Source organism: Cystoisospora suis, assembly GCF_002600585.1.
Source record: "Cystoisospora suis strain Wien I chromosome Unknown contig_569, whole genome shotgun sequence".
NCBI lineage: Eukaryota > Apicomplexa > Conoidasida > Eucoccidiorida > Sarcocystidae > Cystoisospora > Cystoisospora suis.
This window is the reverse complement of record NW_027153370.1, coordinates 1-16,408: the sequence shown is the minus strand read 5'-3', so window position 1 is coordinate 16,408 and position 16,408 is coordinate 1. Positions and strand designations below refer to the sequence as shown.

Below are 16,408 nucleotides of genomic sequence, written 5' to 3'. Positions count from 1 at the left end.
TTTTTTTTCTTGTTGTGTTTTGGTTTGTTTAGATTCAATTGCAATGAGGCATGCAACTTTGCGCCAGCGAGTTGGCTACCGTGGGGGTATCGATCTCTCCGAGCTTATCGAAACATGAGATCTACATGTATACCTTTCTATCAGCTCCTCCTGCGGGCTGTATGTACAGCTCATACAGAAAACCTCACATCAAAGCAATTGTTGCATGTAGCTCGAGCTCTCATTGATCTTTTATTTGAAGCACATCCAGCAAGACAATCTCTTCAGGAACAGCTTCACATCCCTGCTATCTTAATGTGTTTTGAGAATGAAAGTTTTCTTTCAAAACAACTTGAATCTCTTGACCCAACTTCTTCTTCTTCATCCTCTTCAACTTCGATAGCTAGCTCGGTGTCTACTCCAAAGAGAACCATTTCGACGATGACAAGGGAGTGTGAGAATATCCATTTTGATGGGGTGGCTGGCGAACTTTTGAAATGTATCGATGATATGAAGTGTCTCTTGAAAGATGGGAGTCCTCTGGGAGACATGTCTCCTCCTGTCTTTCTGGAAGAAGAGAAAGAAGGAGGCACTTCACGTCGCTCTTCGTCGCGGAGAGGGAAGAAGGGGAATCCGAAGAAAGTTAGAAAGCTTGAAGAAGAAGATGAAGAAGACGAAGACGAGGGTGCGGAAGAACAAGAAGAAGAAATGAAGGGAACTGAAGAGCGGAAGAGAAAGAAGAAGAAGAAGAATGTCGAGAGAGGTGAAGAAGAGGAAGAAGAGAAATCGGTCGCAAGTCGTCCAGAAGGAGATCTCGACGAAGAGGTAAAGAAAGACAGTGGAGAAGAAGAAGAAAAGAAAGATACAGGAGCTTCTTCAGATGGAGATAGAAATGTAGATCAACAATTCAGAGATAGTCATGTCGATGGAGAAGAGGATAAGAAGAAGATGAACAACCCCGGAAAAAGCAGAGAGAATGAAGAAGAAGAAGGACGACGAGAAGCTTCACAAGATGAGGAAAAGAAGAAGAAGGACATGAGGGAGGAAGGTCAGGATGACAGGTGTCTTCCTCGAGGTCGATATTTTCTTTCTTCATCTCTTTCTTCATCTTTAAAGATTTCTTCTCTATCTCTTTGCTATTCTCTTTCTTCCTCTCATATGAACTACTTGGAAGCCATTTCTCGAATCACGTCTTTACCTGTGAAAGACTGCGATAATTGCCAAGCCCCCTGTTTCGTATCTTCGATAACATGCCCTCATACACTCGAGCATGTGTGCCATGAGTGTGTGGAGTATCTCCCTTGCTCTTGTCTAGAGAAAGTTTCTCTCATTCGAGTCCCTCTCTTTCTTCTACGTGTTCTTCTGAACCACATGATCACGTGTTGTCTCTCTGCTTTCGCGAAAGAAAAGCGTCTCTTTCTGCTCCCCTCTTCTCCAGACCAACACACCCTCGAACAAGAAGAAAAGCAAGGGGTGAAAGCGAGAGAGAGCTCGGTGATACCGGACCTAGAAGATGAAGCGAAAGACAAGAAAGGAAAGGAGAAAGAGGTGGAGGAGGAAGAAGAACGCAAGAAGAAGAAGAGTAATAGAGATGATGAGGAAGCAAAGCATGCTGTCAAGAAGACGGGGAAGGACGGGGTGGAGATGACGGAGAGAGAAGAAGTGGAAGAAAAGAAAGTGAATCTTGGGGAAGATGTAAAGGATAGATTGGGAGAGAATCCCCAAGCAGCAAGTTTGAATGAGAGAGAGAAAGAAGAAAGAAGAAGCTTCGAAAATGAGAAAGAAGAAGACAAGACAGAAAAGAAACGAAAACTCACGAATTCTGTGGTGGATTTAACTCAGGAGAAGAGTGAGGTGAATTCTCTTAAGACGAGACAAAGAAGAAAAGAAGAGGAGGAAGATGAAGATGTAGACATCCAAGTCGAAGTGGACGAAGACGAAGAAGAAGCGAACTGTCAGCAGCTAAGGGGTGTCATGAAGTTCTCGGAGAAGAGACTGAATGACGAGATCTCTAAACAGAGGAACAATGGAAAGAAATGCACTACTAAGAAAGGATCAGAAAAAACAGCAGAAGGCGCAGGTCCCGGAGGAAGAAGAAGAGCAACGAATAGTATCAGTCATACCAATAGTCATAGCGACCATCATCCGAGTAGTAGTAGTACTAGTAGTAGTACTAATAATGCTAGCAGTAGTAGTACTAGTAGTAGTAATCATCATAGTACGAAGAAGCCGAGAGCATTTTCTTCGAGGAAGTCTTCCTCCTCCTCTTCCTCTTCCTCTTCCTCCTCTGGTTGTTCTCCTTTTTCGATTGACTACAGTAGTAAAGAAGTTTCGATCATGTTGAAGAACTATCTCCTCGGGAAAGACAGAGAAAAAGAAAGCGATAAAGAGAAGAAAGAAAAGGAAGAGGAAGAAGAGGATGAAGAGGAGAAGGAGGTGTATTGTTTAGATGCGAATGATGAGTTGAAGCTAGGAGGAAGAAAAGGGGAAATTCTAAGTCTTCTTGAAGAAAAGAAAAAGTATGAAGAAGATCTGTTTGGATGGTATAGCTATCTTCCTTCTATCGAAGCCTTAATCGAATTCGAAGAAGGTGCCTGTATGAATGCTTCTCTTCTCCTCAAGAAGAAAGAAAATAAGACGAACAACAAAGATTTTTCACAGAGATCAAATGAAGAAAGCAGACACGAAGAGACAACGACCAAGAAGAAGCAGAAGAAAGATCAAAACAACAGTAGTCAAGAGGATAGTGAAGATTCAACGAGTGCATCTCTACTACGACATGAAAAGGATGACGAGCAGGCGGAGAAAAAGAAGGTTTCTTTAACTGGAGATCTCACGAGAAAAGAAGAAGAAGCTGATGCTATGGTCATGTTGAAAGAGAGTGAAGAGAGTTCACGTGGAGAGAAAGAACAAGAAGAAGATAAATATGAAGAGGAGAAGACCAACGAAGAGAAGGAAAGTTGTGACGGAAAGACCTGTCTTGACGAAGCAACGAGGACATCTTGTGATGTGGCTATTTGCTTAATAGACGACGATAGAAACACGGAGAGAGATAAAGGAGAAAGAGAAGAAGGAGGAGGAGAGAGAATAAGGAAGATACCTGCCGAAAAGCAGATAGAGGAAGAGATCGAAATATGTACGGAGAATAGAGAGATGATAAAGACGACCTCTGAAAGAAATGTCGAAATGAGGAACGCGACAAATGAAGAAGAAGAAAAGCAGAATGGAGAGAAGAAAGACGTGAAAGAAGAAGAGAGAGATAAGAACACTAAGATGGAAGAGGAAGACGGTGAGAAAGAGACAGCAAGTGTAGAGGAGAGAGTGAGAGATGAGAAAGAAAATGAAGACGTTCGTGAGAAAGATAGAGTTGTCTCCAGCAAAGATTCTCCTTTTTCTAAGCATTCTCCCGCTTCTTCTCTTCATCGTGCAGGCAATGTCTTGTTGGAAGGAAAAGCATGTGTCAAGACTGTTTCTCCTTCGTCCTCTTGTTCTCGTGGTTCGCCTGCTTCAACCTCTTCTTTCAGGTGGTCTTTATCAGCTGTCCTTGACGATTCCAGGGATCTCATTAGTGAGTTTTCTTCTTATTTACAGGAACAAAATCCCTATTCTTCGTTGTCGTCTCGGTCAGGGAGAAAGCGATCAAGAAGCGCACATCATGGGAAAGGAAGTTGGAGAAGAAACGGAGAAGTTGCCTCCTGCCCGTCGACGCCCGCTAGCGCGCAAGGGAAAGGCAACAGGGATGTTTCTCTTCAACATGAAGACGCTTCTCAGAGTTCGAGGAGATTGAGAAAGAGGCGAGGAGGGGGAGGAGGAGAAGACGAAAGAGAAAAGGAAAGAGAAGTTGAAGTCGTGGAAGTGAAGAAGGAAAAAGAAGAAGAAGAGCAACAGCAGCAGCAACCCGGGGAGAATCAGCAAGATAGCAGCAGTGAAGCCGCAGATCGTTCGCAGGAGGTTCCATCTGCAGAGACACCTCTCACAGAAAGAGTAAAAGAAGAGGAGAAAGGAGAAAAGAAAGGTGAAGAGAAGGACGCAGCAGAAAAGAAAGGGGAGGAGGAAGAAGGAAAGGAGGAGGAAGAAAGAGAAGAAGAGAAGGAAGAAAAAGTTCTTTCGAAAGAAGAAAGACTCGAAAGATGTGCTTCTCAGTTTACGTGGAGATATTTTCTTGTTGCTTTGAAAGAAGAGGATGAAGACAACGATGAAAAAATCCTCCCTATGTTTCAAAAGGCGAACCCCAGGAGAAGTTGCTGCTCTGGTCCCCGTGAGGGAGAAGCTTCACCATAGGAAAGAAAAAAGAAAAAGTTGACGGGAGTAACAGTGTTCTTCCGTCCTGACAGAACAACTGAATGTGTAGAGGGGAGAAAAAGAAAGCGATTGATGTTTGTTCTCTAGGATGCTGCACCTACACTTCAAGGACTCAGTCCATGTACACTCCAGCAGGTGTACATACACCGTAATAACATCATACCAGGGTGTACATACACCGCAACAAATGTACGTACACTCTAGCAGGTGTATCTGTATGTACACCTCAACAAGTGTTCTGTAGAAATTACGCTTGCTTGGTCTTCCAATTTCGAAAGAACGCAGACGAAAAATTTCGTGAGTTTTTCTGTCATTTCCCGTCTGTTTTCATTTTCAACCCTTATTCTCCTCCGTTTGCTTCGTTTTTTTCTTTCTCTTGTTGCGTGATCCGTCCTTTTCGTCCTCTTGTTAACCTTTCAGTAGAGAAGTCTTTCTTTTTCTCCAGTCGAAGTCTTCCTTTTCTCAATGAGGCTACTTTATCTTACCCAAGAGTTCGGCAAAGAGATTCAGAACTAGAATGTTGTATGCGTTGGTCGGACATATCCAGTGCTTTCTCATCATTCTTCTTTTCTAGTTTATCTGCATCTCCGGTGTACGTACAGCGATTTCTTCTTTTTAGCAAGTGCATCTCCAAAATGATAATACCCATTCAAAGACATTCCTGTACCCTATCTGTCACTTTGTTACTACCAGACTTCTTATCAATTTTTCTTTATCTGAAAGAACTTTCATTCTTACTTTCCCGCTTCATTATCAAGTGGTAGTCATATCACCCGAAACCCAGTCAGTCTGCATACCGAGACTTCTTCTGACTGCAACTCCGGGCATGTGAAGGAGTCGCGAAGGAGGAGCAAAACACTCCCGGACTCGAAGATCTCCGCAGCAACGGCTGTACACTCGGAAGCCTGAGTATGGGCATAGCCCTGCGCAGATGACTGAGCCAGGCGAGCAGACCGCGCACCAAGGGAGCGAGGCAGCGGATGTGCCGGCCCAAACAGGGTCAAGCTGCCTGGGCACAGGGCCGAAGTCACTAGAGAATAGAAGGCCTTTCAAGCGGCCACAGGTGCCACGACTAAAACGAGGTCATTTCATACAAAAAGTTCTCCCACTTAAACATGACTGTATAGAATTTAAAATCAGTTCAATGAAGAAATAATGAACTTCATTCTTGAAAAAATTTATATTGAGGAACTTCTGGATAACGGTATGTTTGAAAAGTTACTTACAACAGCTACTATATATTAGCAAACTAATATAGTTGTTTTGTAATTTCCTCTTTACAGTAAAAGTGTTTGCTAGAAAAGTGATACTGTGTAATTGAAAATATACCCGTACTAAACATGACAAGTGAAAAGTATATTCCTCATATAAGAAGCTCTTCTTCATGAGAACTATATTGATAGAAATCAAATTAGTGTATAAGTGGTTTTTTGTTTCAAAAATATAATCAAGATCGGTTAAACGAAGTGTGATAGCATCACAGTAGTTCCCGAAAGAGGGTGCATAGCGGGAAATCTGGCCGCGGCGCACGCGGCCGCTTGGAGAGCTTTTTATTCTCTGAAGACTTCGGCCCTGTGCCCAGGCAGCTTCTTGATGTCTGGGCACAGGGCCGGAGTGGTCGACCCGTGTGAGAGATCGACAAGAGGCCGACTGCTTCCCGGGACATCGATCGTAAAAGCCAAGGTCAGACGTCAGGAACAAGGACCCACACTAGACCGAGCCGAGAGATTTCGGCCACGAACAAGGAGGGCTCGGGACCGTGTGGACCGTCGCTGGACACCAGGGGAGCTACACCCTGTGAGAGCTCTACAAAAAGAGCGCTGGGTTCAAAGGCCTCAGTCGTCAAGACCGGGCAGGTTGGAGCCCGTGGAACGCAGCGTTCACTCGCTCCTGCGAGTGCGAGTTCTGTTAGTCGTTGCTCCAGTTCACGAACTTTGATCAAGAAGTTGGACGAGTCCGAAGTTCTGACGACGATGTCACGCTTGGAGTACCTATATTGCGGGTCAGTGTGCCGGGAACTTCGCACCCGTCCAGCTTCTTGATCAGAGTCCGGGAACCGGACAAACGCCTAATCGCACGGGCAGGTGCTAGTGAACTCTGGGTTCCACGGGCTCCAGCCTGCACAATCCTGAGGGCTGAGGCCTTTGAAGCCAACGGCCTCTGGCGAGCTCTCCAAGGCTGCGCAATGGAATCCAGTCAGGTGCCAAGTTCTGACGAACGGTTTCGCACCCAAGGTGTAGCCACATGTAGGAGGCTCTCAGTACCATACCTGGGCACTAATCCCATCCCCAAGTCCGCACACTCAGAGGTGTCAACGTCGATGATGCGGAAGACTTGTGTGGCTGCAGATGCGAGTTCGTCAAGAAAAAGCTCCAGTTTCCAGGTATCGGTGCCCAGAGACGGTCCACACACACGGTCCCGACCACTCCTTGTCCGTGGCCTAAGTCCTTCGGCTCGGGCTAGTTGATGGATCCTGTTCCTGACGTCTGAACTTGCTTGGCTTTCACGATCGATATCCCGGGAAGCCGTCGGCCTCTTGGTGATGTCTCACACGCGTCGACGGTATCAGTCCGCGTCGTCCGTCCGTACGGCTTCAACCCGCTGGATCTGGAGACTGAAGTCTCGGAACCCGGCTTCCGCTCCGACGAGCTCACAGGTGGAGCTGCAACTCTACTCCGAGTCCCCGTCCAGAAAGCATTTAACTCGTTAATCTTTGTCATCTAAATCCGTGTGACCCAAGCCTGGTTGGAGCGAGCTCCCACGAAGAAGAGCGCGAATCCGTGTTCCGCGTGTTTCCGGTGGCGCAGCCCTGATCACCGTAGTGCCCGGCAAGCCCTCACAGGGAGCAAGATCCGTAATGCGGAGGCGGGTCCCGCACGCTTGGGACTGCTTCGGCTTCGTGCTTGGAGTCTTTCGGCGTGAACTTGGTCGTGACGGTGTCCCACCTGCAGTCGCACCTTCAGTTCGAATCCTCGTTCCAGACGCCTTCAACTGCCCCATTGTGTGCGAGACTGTATGCTCTGACGCCGCCGGTATCGGCGCTAAGCGCTTAAGACCGTTACATGGAGGAAATCTTTGGCTTGCTTGTGAACTGCGTTTTGGTCGATCGGGGCACCTCAACATGTTCGACGAGTTGGAGTGCCCTTGGATGACTTGGTAGTGGGGGCATCCGCAAGTATGTTAGACTTCCCCGGGTACCGATCGGAGTCGGATTCTCCACTGTCGCTCGGACTCCAGTGAGATTGCTGTGGACAGGGGGGGCTGTAGACGTACACCGCGGGAACGATACCACGGGAATCACTAAGAAATGTTAGGCTACGCAAACTGGACATTCCCACTGCCGTTTACAGAACACTCTGCGGAGCTAGTTCAACGAGCGTGATGCAGGCGCGTACTTTCTCCTCCTGGAACCCGAGCTGAGGGCCCCAGCTTGCTTGTCCTGGAGTCGCTGCAACACCGTGTTCGGCGGTGACCCGCTTGGATTTCCTCCGGGATGGCCATTCCCATTACCTCCGCTCTAACCGGCTGCGCGGTGAGCGACAAGGGGTCGATGTTCGAGGAAAACAATTTCCGAGGGAAACAAATCCCTAGATTTCCTGTTTCTGCATATGTACAGATAAGATGAGGCAGAAAAGTGGTGATGGCTAGCGCAAGATCTGGGGGCTGAGCTCTCCTGCTAGAGGAAGGGTACGGCTGCAAATCTCGTGGTGCGAACTCTGTCAAAGAAAAGCAAGTGCGGGTGATGAGAAAAGGACCAGGCGCCCAGGCAACCCAAGCCAGCAATGAAGGCATGCCACCTCCAACTGGACCTATAGACTTGGGCTTCTGCCGCGTGACACAATGCCGGGAAAGAAGTTCAGAAAGTCAGCCCGAGAAAAAATAAATCTTGTCGCGGATGCTGGCTTCCTCTGCCCATGTGTCGGAAGGTGGCGAGCCGTCAGCAAAAAGAAGGAAATGCAGGCGGCCAGGCGTCTAGCAAGGCAATGCAAGAATCAGATAGCGTGAAAGCCAAGCAGCTAGGATAGTCCGCAAACGACAGTTGTGCAAAAGAATAGAGCGAACTGAGGTTCTCTCGGGTTCCTCCTAGCCGAGTTGGTACACCGGCCAGGTGGCGGCAGCAGCTCACCGATCTGCGCACGGCTGTGCTCGCGGGCCACAGGCAGGCTAGCGCCGAACCTCGGCGGGAAGGAACGCGAGAGCGAGCGAAAGGCAGCGCGTACCATCTTATGTTCTGTGGACAGAGCAGGGAAGTGCCTCCGGGACAAGTGCAACAAAGTACGCTGTAGCGAGTAGTGGCGGGTTCTGGCCTTCAGCTCAGAGCGGAGAGTTCGAGACACAAACGGAGAAGAAATTTTATCAATGGAGTGAGAACAACCGTATATAACTTTACAACAGCTCACTGACATCGTGCACACTGACATTCTGTTCATGAGCTGTTGTAAACGGTTGCTGTCACTCCACTGATGAAATTGTTTTGCGGTCCGCGTCTCAAACCCTCCGCTCTACAGGTTGCTTCACTCGACAGATCAGAGTGAAAGGAAGAAAAAGACATCCTTCCAAGTAGGGATAGAAGAGGAACAAGAGAACAGAGGAAAAAACCTTGCTGATTAGAGGCCTTCTCTGGAGTACGCTAGGGCTTTGCCGTGAAAAACAAGAAGGAGCAGAGACTTTCCTTCACTTTCCTAGAGTTTTATCCTCGCTCTCTCTCTCTCGCTGTCCTCGTTCCCCCCCGTCTCCAAGATGTATGCAGCCTTGCTCAGGGTAGATAGTCGACTTGTAAAATCGAAAGTTTCGTGGACATAAAGCTAGATAGATGGAGAGAGGTCTATAGACTTGACGGTTGTATTGTGTCTGTCTCCCGATCTCGGAGCTTCACTTTTTGTGGGACTTTTAAGTGTCCTGCGACTCGACTTTGACTCCTCTTCACAGTCTATCACTCTCCCTTTGATATATCTGTCTATCTATATCTATCTATCTGCATCTCTATCGTCCCTGTCTATGTTTATGTATCTGTATCCCTTGATATCTATCACCAGACACCTATCTGTTCTTTGAGAATGACGAAGACGCTTCAAAGGGGCCATTCATTAGCTTCTTTTCTTCGAGTCTAGAGACAAGACTTTTCATCATGTTCCTCCACGAGTCCGAGTCCATCGAGCATCCCCGCCTTCCAACCTCTTCACTCCATACACACACCTCACTCACTCACTCAACTCAAGAACCCTATGCTCTCTCCCACTGTACATACATATATATGTATATATTTATATACATGTATACAGATACGTACATATACACTATGTCTATAGCAGGCAAGAGTCCACATATTTACGCTATGCAGGCAGCAGGCAAGGGTCCGTAAATATACCCATGCATACATATATGGTGCGAGAGAGAACGAGAGAGTGTAGTGATATCGTATAGAGAGGACAAGAACTAAAAGCGAGTGAGACTCTCTGAATACAACGCGAACAAGATGAAAAGAGAAATCTCTCCCGTTTTCACTCTCTCTCTCATATTTTCTTCTTCATTCTTCATAGATACGCTTGAAAGCCTACACGCCCACCTCCGCCTGCAGATACATTTCGATTTCTTCCTTCTCGGCTATTCGGCCCACTGCTACTATACACATCATATCTTCCTCTTCTTTCTTTTCTTTCCTTATCATCATTATCTTCTTCTTCACCTCCTTGTCTTGTTGTCTCTCCCTGCCGCTCTCTTTCTCTCCCATCTCTGTCTCCTCTATCTCTTCGATAGGGACGATGATCAGAAGAGTAATCTCGATTGGGCCTTGGAGGTTCTTCTTGTTCTTTCTGAAGTTTTCTTAGCTGAGCTTTCTGCTTGCCTGTCATATAGTCAAACATATCGACAACTCCCGAGGCCGACCGGGGAGGAGAGAAACCTTTACGATATGAAGAAGATCCCTTAGAAGAAGAAGAAGGATTTGAAGAAAGGGGCGACGAGATTCGATCACGATGATGTCGACTCTGATAGGAAGAAGAATGCCGTCGACCACAAGAAGAAGAAGAAGGAGGAGACGGTTGTCTATCTCTTGATAAAGCATCTGATCTTCTGCCTCTTCCTCTTCGTTCGTTCTCTCTTCCATCACTATCATCAGCATCACTATCTGAAGAAAGTTGACCTCTTCTGCTATCTCGTCTGGTCCCTTGTCCTCCTCCTCCTCGTCGTATTCTTCTTCTCCTCTCTTCTTCTTCTTCTTCACTTCTTTCTCCATCATCTGATTCAACATAACCTCGCCTCTCACCTGCACAGGAAACCCAAAACGAAGCCGAGAAAAAGTCATCTCCCACATGTACACAGTATACATACATACATACGTACATACATACATAGAGTCTATCTTTATCAGCTATACGCATGCACAACTGGGAGATCGTACAAAGAAGCTAGGCTGTAGTGTATATATGAATGCCGCACACTTCAAAAGAACATACACGTACATTCATGTAGATACGTATATATAGATATATATACATATGTGTAGGTATCTATGTACCTACGTGTACAGAGGAAGTACGTTTATGAAGAAAATGAAAGTCTTCCCTCTCCAGGTGATAGTCGAAGTCCTCGATGACAATAAGATAACTGAGAAAGAAAAAGAAGATAACTCGACAAAGACAGATACATATCTACTTCGTAGGTATCCAAGCTGTACATACACCCGAACAGTTGGAAGTAGGATCACGTGTTAAGACACTTGAACGAACAGAAAAAGAGGTGTAACTGCCGTCTTCTTACCATTTCTTCTTGCAGACCATGCTTCATCCTCATATCGTCTTCTTCTTTTTTCACTTCTTCTCTCTTCTGCTTCCTCTTCAGATCTCGGTGATCTCGATCTTGAACGGGAAGAAGGAGAAGAGGATGATCTTGAAGATCCTCTTCTTCTTTCCGTCCTCGTGATCTTCTCTTCTTTTCTTCCTCTTTTTCTTCTTCTATCACCATCGACACTCCTACTTTCACTTACACTCGAGCTTGAACTTCTCTCTCTTCTCCTCCTTTCTCCTCCTCTTCCCCTTCTATCATCATCTTCTTCATTCTCTTCTTCTCTCGAATCTCGATTCTTCGGCCTTTCTTCTTCTTCTTCCTCTGCTTGTCCTTCTCGCCTTCTACTTCTCTCGGCTTGTTTTTCTTGCTCCTCTCCTCTCTCTCCTCGAGGTGCAGGAACCCAGAGGCCTTTCTCATTTCGAATCATTCGGCTCTTCTTCCTATCAAATCCACACGCACAACAATCAAACAAACGAACATCGGTGCTAACCCGTCCTAGCTAGCTACCTGTCTAGCTAGCTGAAACACCCTTGGTCCACACCTACACTCTCCGCGGGCGCCTCTCTCTGTTTGTGTTTACCTATCAAGTCATATACAACCGTGTATATACATCTGTATATCTATATATATACGTCTTTATACAGATGAATGTATAGTTGCGTAGAAATGTGTATGTACGCATATACCTGCAGACGAATGAGAGATGTGGAAGAAGAAATGGAAAAGATGAGAAGAAGAAAAGAAAAGGACCCTTCCACATACCCATCTATCTATCTATCTCGACTGAAAACAGCCTCGTAGTCACTCTCCCACTCTCTCTTTCTTTCTATTTTTCTTTCTCTGTCCTTTTTTCTCCCTCTGGTATCTGTATGGAGTTATCCCTTCAACTTACGGTCTTAGATTGACAGGCCGCGAAGATTCTTCGTCATCTTCTTCATCTCTTCGACGTCTTGGATGAGGTAGAAGAGCATGCGGGGCATCCCAGCGTCGATGCTTGAGAAGGTCGAGTCCCCCACCAGTCGCCTCCTGCTCAGCCCGGGGTCTCTCTGGATCATACACCGGGACAAAATGAGGCATCTTTCTTTAACTCTTTTTCTTTCTCTAACTTTCCTTCTCGCTTTCTTTCCTTAACTTGCTTTCTGTATCTTTTTGGAGAATCGGGGGGCTTCTCCGGTCAAGAGAATCGACAGAAGGTTTCAAGGTGGGAAAGAGGAGAGAGGCAGTTCGATTCTTTCTTTACTTTATCCCTGGAGATCAGGGAAAGTCGAGAAAAAACAGAAGAGAGAATGAATGAAAGAGAACCAAAACACCCCAAGCTCCTTCTTCTTGTCCTTGTTCTTCTAGTAGATCGCTCGGGGGATGTTTTGAAAAGATAGCTATCGAACCAGTAGTGAGTGATCTACACCTAAGAAGAGATGCTTTTTGCTCTTCCCCAGACAACAGGTGCGTGCTATTTTCAGAAGAAAAGAATGAAAGAAGCTTCTCTAGGATGAAGAATCACATGCACGCAGAGAAAGGTGGAGATGTGCAAGGTGATTCCTTGGAAGAGAGATCGGGCCAAAAAGAGGAGAAAAAGAGAGGCGAAAGAACGGCAAAGGAAAGATACTCTGGTCTAGAAGGGAAAAAATCACCTAGGTAAGACTTTAGCACTAACGAAAGAATGGACGAATGAAAAGGGTGAAAAGGCAAAGAAGAAAAGAGAGAGAGAGAGAGAAAAACGACAGAAAGGGAGAGGAAATAGCCATAGGAACGGCCGTTGGTAACCCTAAGAAGCAACAGACTGCATGTAGGGATGTATTATAGACAGAGACTACTTACAACGCCTCCCTGAGAAACGATTGAGCGACAGATAGATAGAGACAAGATGAACCTAGAAGCCGCGCGAAGAAGAAAAGAAGGAAAGCAAGATGCCCAGCAGAAAGAGAGAGAAGTAGAAAGACTATTACGAAAAGAATTCCTGGGGCAAATTTTCTTCTTTTTTAGAGTTGTTTCCCATGGATCCATGAAGTCATCTTCTCTCCCTTCCCTTCTGGTGTACAGACACTCGAAAGATCGAAGGGGATGAACCTACACGGAGTGACATCTACCCGTCATTTCGACGAGAAGTTTCTGCTCTTTCCTTCTTTCATGGAGTCTGCCGGCCCATATATCTTACTTGCCTGCATTTGCTTTTTTCTTCTTCTAGAAGTTCGGCTTTTTCGCTCAAAGAAAAAAGAAAAGATCGGAATCTGATACACTCGAAAAAGCATCGACATTCTGAGGCTTGATGATCTGCCTCTGTTGTTGTCCTTCTCGTCTTGTCGTTGAATGATTTGTTTTTCCGTTTTCTGTGAGGTGTATGTGCACCATGATAGTCTCATGCGATGGATAGCATGAGGTGTATGTACACCTGAGCATTGGTGTACATACACCGTGTCTTTCTCAACTGAAATTTTTGTAGTCTTTTAATTGCTGCATGTCTTTCTTTCCCGTTGTTTTCTTTTCTCAAAGTAAACATGTTTCTCTTCTTCCTTCCAAAGAAGTGAGGAACTTTTTCTGTCTTTTATCGCATCGACATCTTTGTATCTCTCCCGCTTTCCTCGGTTCTTCTCTCCTTCCTCTCTTTTCTCGACTATTGTATATCTGATGGATACCGATCGACCATCTATCGACCTCGTTAAATACACCTACACACGCAAGAGAGGAAGAGAATAGCTCGCTCCTTCTTCGGTTCCTCTTATCAGGTCTTCGTATCTATCTATCTATCTATCAATATCTACATCTATATCTACATCTATATCTATATATCTATCTATCTACTTGTTTGTATGTATGTCTGTATAATGCCTGTGTACGTTGTGTGTCGGAACTCAATCACCCTTAGCTTCCTCACCATCTTTTCCTTCAATTCTCAGAGTTCTCTTGTTCTGCCGCATAAGACATGATTCGACGGAAGGCTCGTGTCCTGCATCTCGATGTAGATCAAAACAGCGATAGATAGAGACCGAAATTTCTTCTTCTTCTTCATCTTTAACCTAGGGTGTTCCTGAAGTCTCTTAAAGATGTTCGGTTTCGGAGGAGGAGAAGAGAAAAGCGGAGAAAAGAACAGAGGAGTAGGAGAAGGCAGACTCGGTTCGGCTCCTTCTTTTGATCTTAGGACAGCTATACAAATCCCTGCTCTAACGAATCGCAGAACTCAAGATGAAGTAAAACGGCTTGTCTACCATTTCAAGCTTTTCATAGAAAGTAAGAAAAGAGAAAATTGAAGAGAAGGAAAACAAAGAATAAAGGTTTTAAACCGTTCCTAGGCGAGAAAGGACAATTTCCTTGTCTTTTGAGACCTCTCATACTGTTCATCGTTTTCTTTCTTCTCTCTTTCATTCTCTCCTTCTCTCTTTCTTTTTGTGTCTTGCTCTTTCTATCTCTCTCCATTTCTTTCTTCCTTTCTATCTCTCTCTCTCGCCGACAACTTTTCTTCTCTCATTCCTTCTATCTGTCTATTCTTATTCTGTTTATCTATCTATCTCTCTATCCATCTTTAATCTGCCTATCTATCTATCTTGAATCATCTATCTACCTTTAACATATCTATCTATTGATTCATAAGTTCTTTCTTTTGTTCATCTTGTGGTTTGTCTGTATGTGTGTGTGGGGGGGGGCTGTAGGTACACCCGGAGCTCGAGATCGTTTGGTGTATTTTTGGACGGACCGCGATGCCCAAGAGGGGGTATTGGCCCTCGTAGCCGAACACATCCCTCGAGATGCTGACCCTCTGCTTCCGCTACGTCCAAGTGAAGGAGAAGAAGAAGAAGAGGAGGAAGAAGAAGAAACTGCTCGGAGGAGAAGAAGAAGAAAGAAGAAATACCAAAATACACAGGGTCTGGGTGATTGCGTGACGTGGCTAGGCCTTGTAAATAAACTCAATAGATACGCCGCTATACGACTCAAACTCCCCGGTACTACAGACAGACGGTCTCGAAGGAGAGACACAGAGGCCCTTCCACCCTCGTAGCACCTGCGGGACCACAGGAAGCTCATAAAGAAAAAGTCTTGACGAATCGAGAGTACAGATAGAGATAGATAGATAGATAGACAGACAGAGAGAGAGATAGATGGAGCAAAGAGAGATAGACAGATCAGAGAGAGATAGGTGAATCATCAGATAGATAGACAGGTTGCATAGAGAGATCAAAGATAGGTAGACTGATAGACAAGTATTGAGACAGATAACTAGATACGTAAGTGGCAGAGATAGATTAGAGATAGATAGATAGATTGATAGACAGGCGATACTGGTAGGTCGTTAGATAGATATAAAGGTCTCCTGAATATCATTGCATCTGCCGATCTCTTTAGACAAAGAACACCATACATAGAAAGACACACATAGATGTCCTGGATGTCTCTCTTTAATCTATCTGTCTACTTGTCAGTCATCTACCACCTATCTTCTTCAGTCAAACTATCCACCTATCTATCTATCTATCTATCGATCTATCTATCTCTAATGGAATACAGAAAGGTGAATAATAAGACAAGCGACGCTGTCGATCTTTTTCAGTCGAATGAGAAATGTAACGCCGGGTGACTTTACCAGTTTGAGGGTTTTCTTCAAGCAGCTAGCGACGTGTCTAAGCAGCTAGCTAGATACATTGATCAGAATAGAAGATGGACTGGTATGTATGTCTATTGATCTCTATGCAGCTATGCTTCACACTCTGGTAACAGTAGTGGAGAACTCCTTCATGATTCGTATCAGCTCATATAAGAGATCTGTATACCTGCCTTAAGTTGGAATCGTCTATGCAGACATTCACCTCTCTGTAGACATCCTCTCTGTCTCTCTATGGACGAGGAGGTGTACGTTCATACCTAGCTAGCTTGTTTCTTTTTCCTCGTCCTCTCTCTCTCTCTCTCTGTATAGACACGATTATAGCCAGGAGATATGACCATATATCGAGTTCTCTTTCTATAGAAACGAGAACAGTCGCTTTCACCTCAGGTGTACGTACATACACTCCAGATTCTGCTTACCTCGCATCGTAGATAAATCGACACACCCCTATTACCTACATGTACGTGTATTCATTCATCGCCTCTACGTCTTTCTCTTTCGACCGGTATGTGTTTCTTTCTCTGTCTTTGTCTTTCTAGAGACGTATGATCCCTGGATTACATACACCAATCGTCTCATGGTCTACCTCTTTGCTGAGATCGAAGACTATCACTCCCCAGATGACTTCCACCGACTTCTAAATGTGCCCTTTAACGAACCCTTCCTCATGAAATGCCGAAATCCGGCGTAAGCTCGTTTTTTCTTTCTTTTTCTCTCTGGTAATTCTTTCTTTATCGTGTCGATCAT

The 16,408-nt window shown here is 45.3% G+C and overlaps 3 protein-coding genes across 3 annotated transcripts; 2 read left to right on the top strand and 1 right to left on the bottom strand.

Annotated features, from left to right (window-relative positions):
* Positions 1–11: 11 nt before the first annotated feature.
* Positions 12–4,976, top strand: CSUI_001443 (uncharacterized protein). The gene has a single exon (XM_068061649.1). The coding sequence runs from the start codon at positions 115–117 to the stop codon at positions 4,258–4,260; it is 4,146 nt and encodes a 1,381-aa protein (XP_067926377.1). The 5' UTR covers positions 12–114; the 3' UTR covers positions 4,261–4,976.
* Positions 4,977–9,590: 4,614 nt separating this feature from the next.
* On the bottom strand, positions 9,591–12,897 carry CSUI_001442 (chemotaxis). The gene is made up of 3 exons (XM_068061648.1): positions 11,960–12,897; positions 11,041–11,507; positions 9,591–10,546 (listed from the first exon to the last, which is right to left on the bottom strand). Exons 1-3 carry the CDS (start codon positions 12,142–12,144, stop codon positions 9,816–9,818), a joined length of 1,383 nt encoding a protein of 460 aa, XP_067926376.1. The 5' UTR covers positions 12,145–12,897; the 3' UTR covers positions 9,591–9,815.
* A 1,211-nt stretch (positions 12,898–14,108) lies between these two features.
* On the top strand, positions 14,109–16,346 carry CSUI_001441 (uncharacterized protein; the record flags this gene model as incomplete). The annotated part of the gene is made up of 3 exons (XM_068061647.1): positions 14,109–14,292; positions 14,712–15,002; positions 16,201–16,346. Coding segments are annotated over 3 exons (621 nt in total), but the record flags the coding sequence as incomplete, so codon positions are not given.
* Positions 16,347–16,408: the final 62 nt, after the last annotated feature.

Excerpts from the sequence above, each read along its gene's own strand:
- CSUI_001443 (XM_068061649.1), top strand. The coding sequence starts at position 115 with ATGAGATCTACATGTATACCTTTCTATCAGCTCCTCCTGCGGGCTGTA.
- CSUI_001442 (XM_068061648.1), bottom strand. The coding sequence starts at position 12,144 with ATGCCTCATTTTGTCCCGGTGTATGATCCAGAGAGACCCCGGGCTGAG. Across the intron at positions 11,508-11,959 it reads CGGCCTGTCAATCTAAGACC|GAAGAAGAGCCGAATGATTC; the intron begins GTAAGTTGAAGG and ends TGGATTTGATAG. Across the intron at positions 10,547-11,040 it reads ATGGTCTGCAAGAAGAAATG|GTGAGAGGCGAGGTTATGTT; the intron begins GTAAGAAGACGG and ends TTTCCTGTGCAG.